The sequence below is a fragment of the Bos indicus x Bos taurus genome, chromosome 12 (assembly GCF_003369695.1).
Source record: "Bos indicus x Bos taurus breed Angus x Brahman F1 hybrid chromosome 12, Bos_hybrid_MaternalHap_v2.0, whole genome shotgun sequence".
NCBI classification, from domain to species: Eukaryota; Metazoa; Chordata; class Mammalia; order Artiodactyla; family Bovidae; genus Bos; species Bos indicus x Bos taurus.
Genome location: NC_040087.1, coordinates 31,463,009 through 31,477,272, shown reverse-complemented (window position 1 = coordinate 31,477,272; position 14,264 = coordinate 31,463,009). Strand labels below are relative to the sequence as shown.

Sequence of the window (14,264 nt, the reverse complement as noted above, 5' to 3'; positions counted from 1 at the left end):
TTTTGAACTGTGGTGTTGGAGAAGACTCTTGAGAGTCCCTTGGACTGCAAGGAGATCCAACCAGTCCATCCTAAAGGAAATCAGTCCTGAATATTCATTGCAAAGACTGATGCTGAAGCTGAAGCTCTAATACTTTGACACCTGATGTGAAGAACTGACTCATTTGAAAAGATCCTGATGATGCAAATGACTGAAGGTGGGAGGAGAAGAGGACGACAGAGGATGAGATGGTTGGATGGCATCATTGACTCAATGGACATGAGTTTGAGTTGGTGATGGACGGGGAAGTCTGGCATGCTGCAGTCAATGGGGTCACAAAGAGTCGGACATGACTGAGCGACTGAACTGAACTGAAACTCTTTGTGGTTCGAACCCTACTTCTTTAATCTTAAAATACTCTGAAAATGCCTTGCCATCCTAGAGATTTTGATGATGGTTTCTCAGGCTTTACTAACAGCATCACAGGTTACTATCACCTTCTGTTCTCTGAAATATTTTTAGTGAAGAGTACTTTTGTCAGCAGTTCATGGCTCTTGTCAGGAACCCCACTTTCTCTGCACCCCCATTTGGGAGGTGGTTCTTGCTTACACCGGTGTAGCCCTAAGCTGGGCCTGCCTCCTGCCACCTCTGCTTTGCAAACCGACCTTGATTCCTTACTGTGTCACTCCAAAGCCCCAGGCCAGCAGCCCCTCTTATTGTGCTTACTTGGCTGTCACAGCATGAAACATCTTAGAACCTCACTGGAGAATCTGGGAAGAGTGTGAGCTAGAAAGGGGACTTTCTGATCATTTGGGGTAACTGCCAGTCCCATCGGCAGGCAGGTGGAGGGGTCACTAGGACACTCTGGGGGAACCAGGAGTTCTCCAAGGTGACTTCGTAACGTTCCAAGTCTGGGCACAAACTCTAAATATGGTGGGCCTAGCAGAAAGAATGTTTCTTAAAGGAGCTTCCCTGTCTGTAGACTGCTAAGAATCGAACCACTGCCAACGAGAACGTGTCTCCAGCCTCGAGGTCTCTTGGTGATGTTCTGGTGCTGGTCCTGTCTCAGGACATTTTTCTTTCATGTTTGGTCCTTTATATTATACTCACTTTAGCAGCTCCATTCTTTGGTCACCTGTCCCTTCAAAGGAAATATGTCTCAAATCACCTGCTTTCAACACTTTGTACTCTACCATCCCTCCTAACTGTTCCCAGCTGCTTCCTGACTTGGGTCTAGTTCGGAGGTTCTCCAACCTTTATCACATATTTTCTCTTATTTCCTCTTTATCTCTCTTCCATTCTATGTATTCCACTAAAAATGGATGATTGAGAACCTGCTGTTTGCTCAGCATTAGGAATTAAAATGAAAATATTTTAATTAAAAGCACAAAGGATATATTTTTTTTTCTAGTTATCTAACATATTAAAGATCTTTTAATCCTGTGATGGAGTCACATTTTCTACTCATTTCATTTAATAGTTTACCTTATTCCAGTTTTTAGACTCATTAACTCTGGTGCCTATTGACCTATGATAGTGAGTTAGGGCACACACGGTTGCTGCTTGAAGGAGTTGTAGTCACTCAAACACACACGCTATTATGTCTGATGTGTGCTTATTCTGATTTTCATGTTCTCATTCAGCTCTGTATTCACAGAGCTTAGCAGAGCACCAGACACAAAGCAGTGCCTTAATGATGTTTATTACATGAGTAAAAAGACAATAAGGCTGATACAGAATAAATTGTGGACCTTTTGAGATTTAAAAGTAACTGGATTTTGGTTCAAAATAATTTTTAATTTTATATATGACACGTCCACTTAAAAAAAATGCTTTAAATGGTTTTAATATGCTTTGCATTAAAAATAAATTTTAAAAATTCAGTGAGGTTTTTTTTTTTTCCCCCCAGTGAGGTTTTTAGGAAGCCTAAACTTTAAGAGTTGGAAATGAGAAAATCTTCCTTGTTTTCAATGCTGATTTATGCCCACAAGATCATTTAAAACTAGTGTCTGTCTATTCTCTTCTGAGTGATGGGAACTAGCGTTTAGCTCCACGTGGTATATCTGTATCCAGGGTCTGGGTGTCAGAGTTGCTCTTCTGGTTTAACGCTTGGTCTGCTACCCACTAACCCTACCACTTAGTCATTTCTCCCATGTTTCTGCTTCCTCATCCCTTAGCTCATCAAACAGGCATGACAATTTAGCAAACCCCATAGAACTGGTGGGAGGAGTAAGCAAAGCAATATTAGTAAGGGGCTTCAACGAGGACCGGGCGCCTAACAAGAGGGTGGCAAGTCAAAACAGATCTGGAAATGCGGCTGATAACGGCACCTGCCTCAGATGCCGGTCGACAGCCGTGGAGGGTAAATGAGACTTTTGTAAACTCTTAACAGCTCCTTGGGTATCTGGTGAGCACTCAGTACATTTTTATTATTATTTTTGATAAGGAAGGCCTATAAAGATAGCATATCTTCAAAGGTTTTAACCATCACACATGAAACCAGAGAACAGCTGAGTGACGCACTCTACAACGTGGCATGGGTTGTGAATAAACTCGGACTTCAGAGAGAAAGCAGCATGCTGTGTGCCCCAGGATGTGAAGGGGGGCTCTGGTGGCCAGAGGCCGGGGCAGTCTTCTAGGCTAGGGAGCCGGGGTCGGCCGTCGGGGGCTGTGGGGGTAGATGGAAGTTAGCAGGCTGGCTCGTGCTGTTGAGGCCCCGCAAAGCCTGTGATTGTGCTGGGTTGTGCAGCTGGTAGTGGGAAGCCCGCCCCGTGGGCACCCCAGGGAGAGGGCCTCCTGCCCCCTGAAAACACACTTCCCTGGGCTGCCTGCTTAGGGAAGAAGTTACCCTCCCCTAAATTCTCTCACCAGCTATTTCATCCCCACTTGTCTAGAGCCTTAACTCTCTGTTGTTTTTGGAATCGAGTAAGTTGTCATTGAACAAAAAACAGTGATAATGGGCTGGATCCTGTTAGTGATCCAAAGTCACCGAAATGCTCTCGGTATATGAGTTCTTTTTGAGTTGCCAGGCTTGGTATAAAAAGAGGCATCTCAAGTGTCTAACGGAAGTACAGTTTATTCTCAGGTTACTAAAACTCAGTTGAGCTTTCAAAGGCTTAGGATATGATGGACTAGTTCTCAAGTCTTTTTCAGCCTGTGATCTTGATGTTTTTCGATATCAGCTTTCGAACAAACAGTGAGTCAAGGATGTTCACTCTGGTTATCAGTGATCTTCACTTATCTATACACATGGACAAAAGGGTCACAGTCGTAAGAGTGTGTTGCACTGGCTGTTGAATTTGCTGTCTCAAATGGAAATCTTACATATGAAACTTTACAAACACCATATACATGTAAGCAAGAGATTATCCCCAGAAAAGTTAAGAAATTCCTCTCCAAAAAGCTATAGTAGTTTTAAAGCGTGAATAAAAGGAAGAGAGAGAGAAAATCGACAACGTAGTGTAGCCGAACTCAATAAATGCTAATGATAGCATATTGGGCTTCCCTGGTGACTCTGCACCAAAGCATTTGCCTGCAATGCAGGAGACCATCTATAATGCAGGAAACATGGGTTTGACCCCCAGGTTGGGAAGATCCCTTGGAGGAGGGCATAGCAACCCACTCCAGTACTCTTGCCTGGAGAATCCCATGGACAGAGGAGCCTGGCAGGCTATAGTCCATGGAGTCACAAAGAGTCAGACATGACTGAGTGACTAACCCACCACTCCAATAGCATATTAGAATGATATTTAGGAAAGATTTCATATAATTTATGTAAGACTGTTTATACTAATAGACATTCTTCTTTTGGCCCTCAGAAGATTAGAAACAGTTGTGAGGAATATATTTTTGTTAAGTTATTTGACTTTGGAGATGACATTAATTAACCCTCTGATACCATTCAAGAAATTCTGACAACTCATGGGCCAATTTCTGTATAAATGAGATGTGTGGGAAGGTAGTATTTACTAAGCCGTGATGTGGGTCAACTTAGTTATATTAACTCATTTAAACCATACTACATTCCTATGTGGTTGGTATTATCTCAATTTTATAAATAAGGAAAGAGAGGCTCAAAGAGTAAGTATAAGTGAGTTAGTTTCCCAAATTCTCTGACCCAGGAGGTTCAAACCCTCTCAACACCTCTTAATATTTTCTGTTTGTAATAATTTCTTGTCTCTTCTCTAATCCCAGAATGGTTGTGGGCTTTCAAATTGGTTCAACTCTAATTTTTTAACCCACATCCAAAATACGAAAACTGAATTTAAGTCAAATTCACTACTTTCAAAGAATCATCCAACATCTCATAACATTTCATAAAATATGGAATATATTTTGTGATCAAGTCACTTTGGAGAACACAGAACTTGAAACCACAATGCTACCGGATTTCTTCAGTATAGGACTTCTTTGGGTCCTTAATAAAATACTAATGTGAACTCCGAATCTCTAAGGAGAACCTATACAGACATTGCTTCTCAAGTTGCTTGCTTATTCACATATTTATTCATCCTTTTATTTTGTTAGAATACTGCAAGGGATGAATTTTTTCTGAAACTATCCTTTTTCTTTTTTTTTTTTAATTTTCTTTTTAATTGGAGGATAATTGCTTTACAATATTGTGTTGGTTTCTGCCCTCCATCAACATGTATCAGTCATAGGTACATGTATGTCCCTTCCCTCTTAAACTGCCCTCCCACCTCCCAGCCCATCCCACCCCTCCAGGTTGTCACAGAGCACCAGATTTGAGCTCACTGCGTCATACAGCAAATTCCCACTGGTTAATCTAGTTTTACACATGGTAATGTAAATATGAAACTATCCTTCTCAGTAGCACGTCACTTTGCCTCTTTGCACCTACATTTTCTATTCTCCAAATGGAACTCAAGACAGTCCGAAAGTCCCTTTAGCTTTAAAAATTCTATGATAAAGCCTCTCTCCCAACCACCCAAAGTCTAGGCATTTGTGCTACCAAGTGAGCTTCCTAAGGATAGAATGAGATTTGTTGAAAACCACTCCATTCATTCATTCATGGAATATTTATGGATTGCCAACCACTGTGACAGGTTTGGAAGACAAAAAGACAAGATACAAATAACATGAAAGACACTGTCTTCAGGATGAGGGCATGATATGATACACATAGAGGAAGACAGCATGATACAGTACAGGAAGCAGACAGTAGCAATATGCGTGGATAATACAGACTCACGTGAACTGATGACGGTAAAATGGCTCAGTAAGAGAACAGAAATACTCCTGGATAGTAAAGAAGGGATGGGTCAGTCTTCCATGAAGACACACCAGGCAGAGGGGACACAGGAGCAAACAAAGCATAGAGTTTGAAGCAGTGTAACACATGCCGTGATCTACAAGAGCGTGACAATTGCTAGAACGTAGAGTTCAAGGCAGGGGAGCATACAGCTGTATGGAGCAGGCAGGGACCACTGTGGAGGGCCTTCCTTGTCAGATGCTTGAACTTGGTCTTGCGATGGAGAGCCAGTGGAGGACTTGGAACAGAGATGTGACATTTTAGGCAACTGGGTGGCAAAAAGATGCAAAGAGAGAAGAGAGGTAGGGAGACCAGTTAGGAGACGCCTGCAAATGTCCAAGGAGTAGATAGTGAGCACCTGAATCAGGAGACTGACAAGAGGGAAGCAGAAACAGTTCATATTTTGTACAACCTGCTCAGCCTGATGGATCAGAGGAAGAGGGGGAAGAAGGTGGACCACCTTTGGTGTGGATGATGGATACGTGGTGTCTATATAAGAAGAGAAGAATCACGTGATGTGATCAGTTCTGGACCTGCTTGGTGTCTGGCCTCTCTACGATATTTGTAGATATCTTAAAATCGGTGACGTTCTACCAGAACCTTTTTCTGTGCATCAAACACAAACATATTTCATTTTGAGTAGAGGATTCACATGGAAGGAGGATTCCACATTGCCAATATTTGAATTAGGTTGTTGGGATGTTGCAAATAAATGGCAAGTTTATCTTTACTATAAATGTAATTACTAGTCAAAATTAGAATAAGTTCATTTTAATTTTATTTAAGGGATTTCCCTGGCAGTCCAGTGGTTAAGACTCTGTACTTCCAATGCCAGGGTATTGGTTCGAGCCCTGGCTGGAAAGCTAAGATCACACAGGACTTGTGGCCAAAAAACCAAAACAAACAAACAAAGAAACAGAAGGAACATTATAACAAATTCAATAAAGACAAAAAAAAATGGTCCACATAAAAAAGTCTTTACAAATCTTATTTAACTAGGGAATCACAAGACATACAACAGATAATGTTTATACTTGTGAATTTAAGTCTAGTTTTTTTTTGTTGAAAGAAGATCAACATGGAGAAGGAAATGGCAACCCACTCCAGTATTCTTGCCTGGAAAAGTCCATGGACAGAGGAGCCTGGCAGGCTGCAGTCCATGGGGTTACATGACTGAGCATGTGTGCATGAGGGTGGAGGGTCACGGGTTGGTAGCAATAAACTGGTAGAACTAAAAAAAAAAAAGATCAACAAATGACCATCAGTTTAAATGGTTTGTTTTTTTTTTTATCAGTATTCCAAAATATAATTTTAAATATTTTTTAAACCAAATCATTGAAATCAGTATCAGTGAACTAAGGAGATTATAAATCTACTCTGAACTTAAACTATGCCAGGCATTCAAAGCTCTGTTTTACCTCAAACTGGAGGAACTAACTCCTCACTTTTCCCTGTTGTCCAGATGAACTGAAACATTTTCTGAGTGGCTCTTACTATTTTCTGAATGCACAATTTTTTATTTTTATTGTTTTTGGCAGCTTGTGGGATCTTAGCTCCCAGACCAGGGATCAAACCCAGGCCCCCAGGCAGTGAAAGCTGAGTCCTAACCACTCGACCACCAGGTAATCCCCTGAATGCCTGATTTAAAGCAGACTCTGGAAGGCTCTTTCTACGGGCTTAGTAATATGGTCTATATAAGAACTGACTTCAGTATCCTTCCCTGGAAGTGGCTTAACCATGAATCAGAGCTCAAATATGATTTTTGCAGTTCCATCAGCAGTTTTAGACTTCCTGGAAGAAAGTTATAGGGATTTTAAGAGGCTGAGGAGAAAGAGGAAATTCAACGAAAAAGTCTCTTACCAGGTTCTTGCTGTATTTTGTGGTTGTTTTTAAACCAGGTTATCTGAGGCTCTGGGACACCATTAGCATGACAATCTAGAGTGGTCGAACTGCTGATGGCTACCGTGAGGTCACTGAGGTTTCGCAGGAGGTAGGGTGCTTCCTGATCTAGTGGATAAAGAAAGGGAATTGTTATTACTTGTAGGACTCATTCTTTCATTATATATGCATATCGACACTGTGAAAATAGAAAAGCAGCAAAACTCAACTGTAAGTGTTCATTCATATTTTGTTCCCTCCATTTTTCCTCTGTGGTTAGCCTACTGCTTCCTCTTAAGTTACTGCAATAAACCGAAATCTGTTAGAACACCGAGGAAAATCAAGAACTCAGTTCTGTATTTTTAGATTTCAGCATCAAGGTTTTTGCCTGGCCAGCTAGTTTCCTTCCTTTCTTTGAGAGAAACTTTTTTTCTAAAATTTACAGATTTTTGCATGATATTTTAGGAACTAAAAAGGAAACGGACATGATTTTGGATATGGCTGGTAGTGAATTTTTACACAGATGCAGGGAGGTACAGTGATGAGCTAACCGAATTTTGCATTTTTGTGTTTTATTCACACGATAGTGATGAGCTAATCTAACTTTGCATTTTTGCATCTTACTAACACGGGAGGGCATGCTTGTGTCTCTCAGCAGTCAGTAACCTAAACTGTGAGGTAGCAGACCAAACAGGAGAATTTCTTGAACTTTGAAAACTTTTTATTAGGAGTGTTTCCTTCCTCCAATCCCTTCCCCAATGCAAACGACCAGAGGATTAATTCAAGAGACAGAGGCACAGATGCGTAGTTTTTGTACTATATAATAGCACAAATAATGTATTTTATATTACTTTCTCTTAAAACATACAAATATGATACAATACAATTTATTTTAATAAAATGCCAACCAATATAGTACAACAAAATGAATTTAATACATTAGGAGGCAATACATCACGACACTAAAATCCCACACAGAAACAGCAGTACCCCAAGGCCCCATGAGTACAGCGTCTCTATTTTAATGGAGTCAGTCCTGCTGATGTGTATACATTCTAGTTGGACAGGTGCTGGATTGGTAAGTCAAGCTTGCAAGATAGAAGGATAAAATTGGCTCCTATAATCTTTCCCACTCTCTCAAACCATCCTCCCCACCACTCGTTGCCCATCTGGGAAGATAAATCAAAAGAGTTCTGGCATCACTCACACATTCTGTGTGACTGGTTTCTGAGCTGACTCTGCCCATTTCTGATGTCCTCCTCTCACTGAACTAACACTGTGAAAGCAGCTTGTATGTGTGTGCGCTTAGTCGCTCAGTCATGTCCGACCCTCTGCAACCCTATGGACTGTAGCCTGCCAGGCTCCTCTGTCCACGGAATTCTCCAGGCTAGAATACTGGAGTGGGTTGCCATGCCCTCCTCCAGGGGATCTTCCCAACCCAGGGATTTGAAGGTCTCCCGAATTGTAGGCAGATTCCCTACTGTCTGAGCCACCAGAGAAGCCCAAGAATACTGGAGTAGGTAGCCTATCCCTTCTCCAGTGGATCTTCCTGACCCACCACGTTCTGAGAGATAACACCTTGCAATGAATGGCTTTGATTCCATGTCCCTGCAGGACTCTGCTGAGTCCCCACTCCTTTCTGTTTTTATTCCTGCAGGGACACTCTCTGTATGAGCATTCGTTACAGCAGTTGAGAAACCTCAGGTTAAAAAGTATGTTACTATATGACTCTGATAACATGTTGACATAGCATGACGTGGCAGGGTGGCTGTCTGTTAGAAGAAACAGATTTCTCATTCAGTTTGGATTTCCATAGCTTATCATTAGTCTTTTCTCATTTTATACAAAATGAAATCTGAAGGCAAAAAGAACTGAAGGAGTGCTAATGTATCGACTCTTCAAATAGAGTGTGAAATGCATAACAGCAAGCATCCTTTGACCTGTTTTAGTGTAGTTCCCCTAGTCTGCTGTGCAGACTCATTTTAATATTTCTGGGTTTACATTCTGTCTGCTCTGTCAAGTACCTTTTCCTAACTGAAAACGCAGCCATGTATCAAACTCTTCCACTTTGATAACTTTTACATGCTCGATCATTACAATTTTGACATTTTTACAGTCAGGACCCCAGACATATCAGTGAAACATGACAAGATAATAAAGAACAGCATCATATTACTATTTCACATATTTTACAGCCAAGTGTGACACATCTCATTTAAAACCCAGAACAGACCCAGTTCACTGGGTTACACTTGTAGTGGCTTCCTCTAGCACATTTACTATTTCCCAGGCACTAAATATGAAAAAGTAATCCATCATTGCCCATAGGTCTTATTATAAAAAGGAAGGCTGAATACACGGCCCGTCACACCCAGATTATTTTCATGGCTACAAACTGGAACCATCAACAGCACAGACAGCATTTGGCTTCCCTGACAGGTGTGTTTGAAAACAATGCTTATATGAAAGAGAACATTTTAACATAAACGTCACGCACAGCTCCCCAAAGCCCTCTCTCAACTACACGAACATCAGACGAGAAGTAGCACAAGGACTGAAGAATGAACAGAGGAATGTCAGTTAAATACAGAGTTCATATCAACATGTCTGAAACATACAGTATGAGGATTTTTTCCTCTGTACCCATGTTTGAAAAAAAAAAGTTCTCCTAGGTGCAAAGTCTCATTTTTGGCAAGTTTCTAAATGGCCTAAATCAACCAAGGAATCTTTTTTTTTTTTAATCAATTCCCACTTTACAGTCATCTATTTCAGCATTTTTAAATAGAGAAAAGGTACATTGCACCCATATTTTTAAACCTGAGTTATTTGATGGAAATAGATAGCTGCTTTCCAAAATTTAATGAAAGGGAGAAGATCCCTTCAAATGGAGAAAACCAGGATGAAAAGAATATTTCTGCTGGTTATCAGTAGTCAAAGATAGCACCCCACCAGGTCCTTTTCCTTCTCAGCATCTGTGCCCCAGAGATCTGCTGGGTCCCATAAATAAGTGGTTTCTCTTCTCCATCTGGAAATGGGCCTGAGGAACCAGCCTCACACCCTCTACCCCATCTCAGTCATTCTCCATAGCAGGCTCCTTGTTCTTTCTTGTTCTCCTCCCCTACCCTTATGCCACACCCAGAAGACAAATGGACAAAAGTCAAAACCCACCCAATCATATTTTTTCTTTTTGAAACTCCCTGGAAGGATTCATTACTCTAAGGGATTCTTGACATCATCCTTTGTAAAATACTATGTCCTTCCCCTACTCGGGAAATGATCGCTTCTGCATGTCCAATTCACCTTGTTTTTTCATTTGCTTTTTCAGCTTTATTAAAAAAAAACAAAAACTGAGCGCCCGCCCTCCCCCAAGTCCTACGGCATTAAGGCACTCTTTTCCTGGAGGAACACACTGACTTATAATGAACAATTCGCCAGGCTAAAGAGCCATAGGTACAATTTCCAGATACAATTGATTATTCTTTCCTTTGGGCTGACAACTTCCAGGTTGCTAATTGTTTTCAAAGCATTTGGGGCTCTATGAAAGTGGCAATCTGGGGAAAAGCTATTGTTTACTCCTTCACATCTGACAAAAGCAATTCCCACGTGAAAGACAAGTTTAGCCGTGGGACAGAGCCTGCTACCTAAAGGAGGAAACAGTCTGGTGAGTTCCCAAGCCTCGGGAGCTGTCATGCTGACACCTCCCACTTACTACCCAGTCCAGCCACCGCTGCTCTCAGCCTTGGCTATTTTGGTCATTAGAATTTGCTTTCCAGTAGTTCAGGCAAGTCACAGGCAATGATCAATCATAAATGAAAACAGAACAATGCATATGAAATTGGTGAAAAAGTCACTTTCCCCTCAAATGCAAGCTGAAAACAAGAGATTACAAATCTCTCTGGATTAGAAAATGGGATACATTTTAAAATGACTCTTTGAGTCCTGCTTCTGTAATTTTGCCATTAATCCCCAGGGAAAAAAAAACCCTATTAACATTTGCATATCAGGGAAGTGGACTTTTTTTTTTTGATGGACAAATTTGAGATTGACGTTTAAGAAAATGCATTAAACCTCTGGTCACAATAGCCTTTATTTCCTTGATAAATTGATTATGGTACACCGTTGAATGGCATCCATTGAACAGGGTGAAGTTCTTTAACCAGGAACAAGAATATTGAAAACGAAGGTGTGATCCACTTTTTGTTCAGGTGCTGTCAATGGCTATGCGGTCCACTCAGGGGCAGTGAGGAGGCAGCCCACTGGACTAGTTGACTAGCTACTGGGATCACAGGAGAGAACTGGGCTTGGCCTGAGTGGACTTTTGTAATTCACACTGTCATAAAGCTTCAAGACCTCTGAATTATCCCAACACCTTGCACCTTTGGGGCCCATCTTAGACGCTCCAGTTTAAAATTAATGTGCTTAACATATAAAAAAAAAAGCATCTTCAAATAAATAAGCATTATAACTTGCTATCATCCAGGTGCTATTTACAAATCAAAGAGCAGAGGCAATAGCAGGAAATAAAATCCGGCAGAGGTCCGACAGAGTCTCCAGTTCAAGTGTCCCTAGTTCTGGGCTGGCCAGTGAACCAATCCATGTCCATCTTTGGTAGACACCAGCATCTGTTTAAATTATTCAGGTTGGCAGCTTGGAAACATGAACATAAAAAGGGGCGGGCATTAAAGTGGAAGGAAAGGGTCAGTCCCCAGTTGTCGTTTATCAGGCGGGAGAAGACAGCAAAGAGCAAAACGCAACAGAACCTCCAAATCCAAACGTGCACTGGGTCGGCCCCAGAGAGCGGACCCCTTTGGCCCAAACGGGGCGCCCCAAGCTGGGGGCCCCAGGCGGGCTCATTGTTACTCCTATCATCGCCAAACTCATTTTGGGAGGAGCTTCTCCTCTGAGCCGGAAAATGAGCAACAGTGACAATAAATCAAGATGATATGAGACAACTGTTACTTGGTAATGAGTCCTTTAATGTTTTACATTATTTTGTGCGGTACAATCATTCCTCGTGCTTTTAAATTTGGAGATCCGAGAGAAAACAGCCTTTTTGTTGCAGTGCTCACCTCTAATGATCACTTCTTTCTTCTGGAGGATTTCTTCCCCTGTGTATATGTTCCTAGCTCGGCAGGCATAGGTGCCCGAGTCTTCCAGGGAGGCGTTCTTGATGACGAGGTTGAACGTCATGGAGTGCTCTTTCGTGACAGGTGTCTTTTGCTTGCTGATGCTCTGTTGCGTGGTCTGGTTGTTCACTGTCCGCAGCAAAATCCAGGTTATGTCTTTGTACAAAAACTTGCTCACTGTGCAAGACAGCTTCAGGTCCTCTCCTTCCGCAGGCATTTTGTCCAAGGTCACATGAAATCCATGGGGCACATCTGGAAAATAAGAACAAAGGACTTGAGTTCATCAGAAAATCAGTGTCTCAACCTGAGACTGTATCTCATCACAAGATAGTCAAGGATCTTAAGAACTGTCCCTGCACAAATGGTCTCAGCATCAGCATTACAAGGATGGTATTTATCTTTTCTTTTTTTTTTAAGGGAACTGATTGGATGTGGCAGGTAGGAACCAACTCAATTTGCTCCATCAAAGTGAGGCAGGAAATGCAAAATAGGATGTTCTTAGGAGGGTATGTTTATTTACCAAACATTGCTCGGTGGAATGCTTTATTATAACTTGGGATGATAACCCATTGCTCTATCATGTACAGAACTCCTCCTGGCAAATGGGGAAGATAGTGAAGGGATCTAAGAGGAGTTTGTGCTAGAAAAGAAACCACAGGTAAATTTGATAGGCAAATTTACTTAACCAAGTTGTGAAGGAGACAGGAAGTCCCAGGCTGGAGCTAGGAGACTCCAGTCAACACTTTAATTCTACACTTTGGACTGACAGCATCCTTCCCTAGCTGCTGGCCCATCATTCCTCTACTCTTTGCTGGTACCGAGGGGCCAAAGGGAGCCAGCTATCCTGCTCAGGTACCCATTTATGGTGATTGTTCTACTTAACTTAGGGGCTTCCCTGATAGCTCAGTTGGTAAAGAATCCGCCTGCAATGCAGAAGACCCTGGTTTGATTCCTGGGTCGGGAAGATCCGCTGGAGAAGGGATAGATTACCCACTCCAGTATTCTTGGGCTTCCCTGATGGCTCAGCTAGTAAAGAATCTCCCTGCAATGTGGGAGACCTGGATTTGATCCCTGCATTGGGAAGATCCCCTGGAGAAGGGAAAGGCTACCCACTCCAATATTCTGGCCTGGAGAATTGCATGGACTGTATAGTCCATGGGGTCACAAAGAGTCTGACATGACTGAGCAACTTTCACTTCACTTTGGTCATCACTTCACTTCTACTTAAAATAAAAGAGCAAGAGTTCTTCTGAAAATGCGGACAACTAATTTGGGAAAGTTGCCAGAGTGCACAGAGTTGGGGGAGGATGGTTTCTAAATCAGATTTGCTCTCAAAAACATATTAAGGGACTTCTTTGGCTTCCCCAGTGGCTCAGACTGCCCGCAACACAAGGGGATGTGTGTTCGATCCCTGGGACAGGAAGATGCCCTGGAGAAGGGAATGGCAACCCACTCCAGTGTTCTTGCCTGGAGAATCCCATGGACAGAGGAACCTCACGAGCTTCAGCCCATGGGGTTGCAAAGAGTCGGGCACGAATGAGCAATTAACACACACACTGGTGGTCCAGTGGTTAAGACTCTGCACTTCCACTGCAGGGGGCATGGGCTGGATCCCTAGTAGGAGAGCTAACATCCTGCATGCCAAGGTGTGGTCAAAAAAAAAAAAAAGTCTTGAACCAAATACACAGACAATATATCCACTTAAAAAAAGAAAACAACATTACACAGTTTCCTAAAGGGACTACATCATTAAAAGGCATTTCTCCAATGTGGATTCCCAGCGAACCTTCATTTCCATCCTCTTGTCCCCTCTAACCACACCTCACAGCTTCCCTCCTCAGCTTTCTTAACCTGGACCATCATTTGGCATCTACGCTGACAGTTCCTTCATCTCCTTTTGGACCATCTCACCAGACAACTTTAGAAAATCCTTGGTTCCTGGCCCTGAACTGGCCTGCTCTCAAAACCTTTCCATTGCTTGTGACTAGCAGCATATCTGCACTTGAGCA

General features: G+C 42.1%; 1 protein-coding gene across 1 annotated transcript in view; it reads right to left on the bottom strand.

Annotated features, from left to right (window-relative positions):
• FLT1 (fms related tyrosine kinase 1) overlaps positions 1 to 14,264 on the bottom strand; it is a 204,598-nt gene that overhangs the window by 75,428 nt on the left and 114,906 nt on the right. The window contains exons 13-14 of the mRNA XM_027557508.1: positions 12,199 to 12,507; positions 7,112 to 7,258 (exon numbers count right to left, since the gene is read on the bottom strand). Coding sequence (XP_027413309.1) covers positions 7,112 to 7,258; positions 12,199 to 12,507 — 456 coding nt within the window. The remainder of the gene's footprint in view (positions 1 to 7,111; positions 7,259 to 12,198; positions 12,508 to 14,264) is intronic.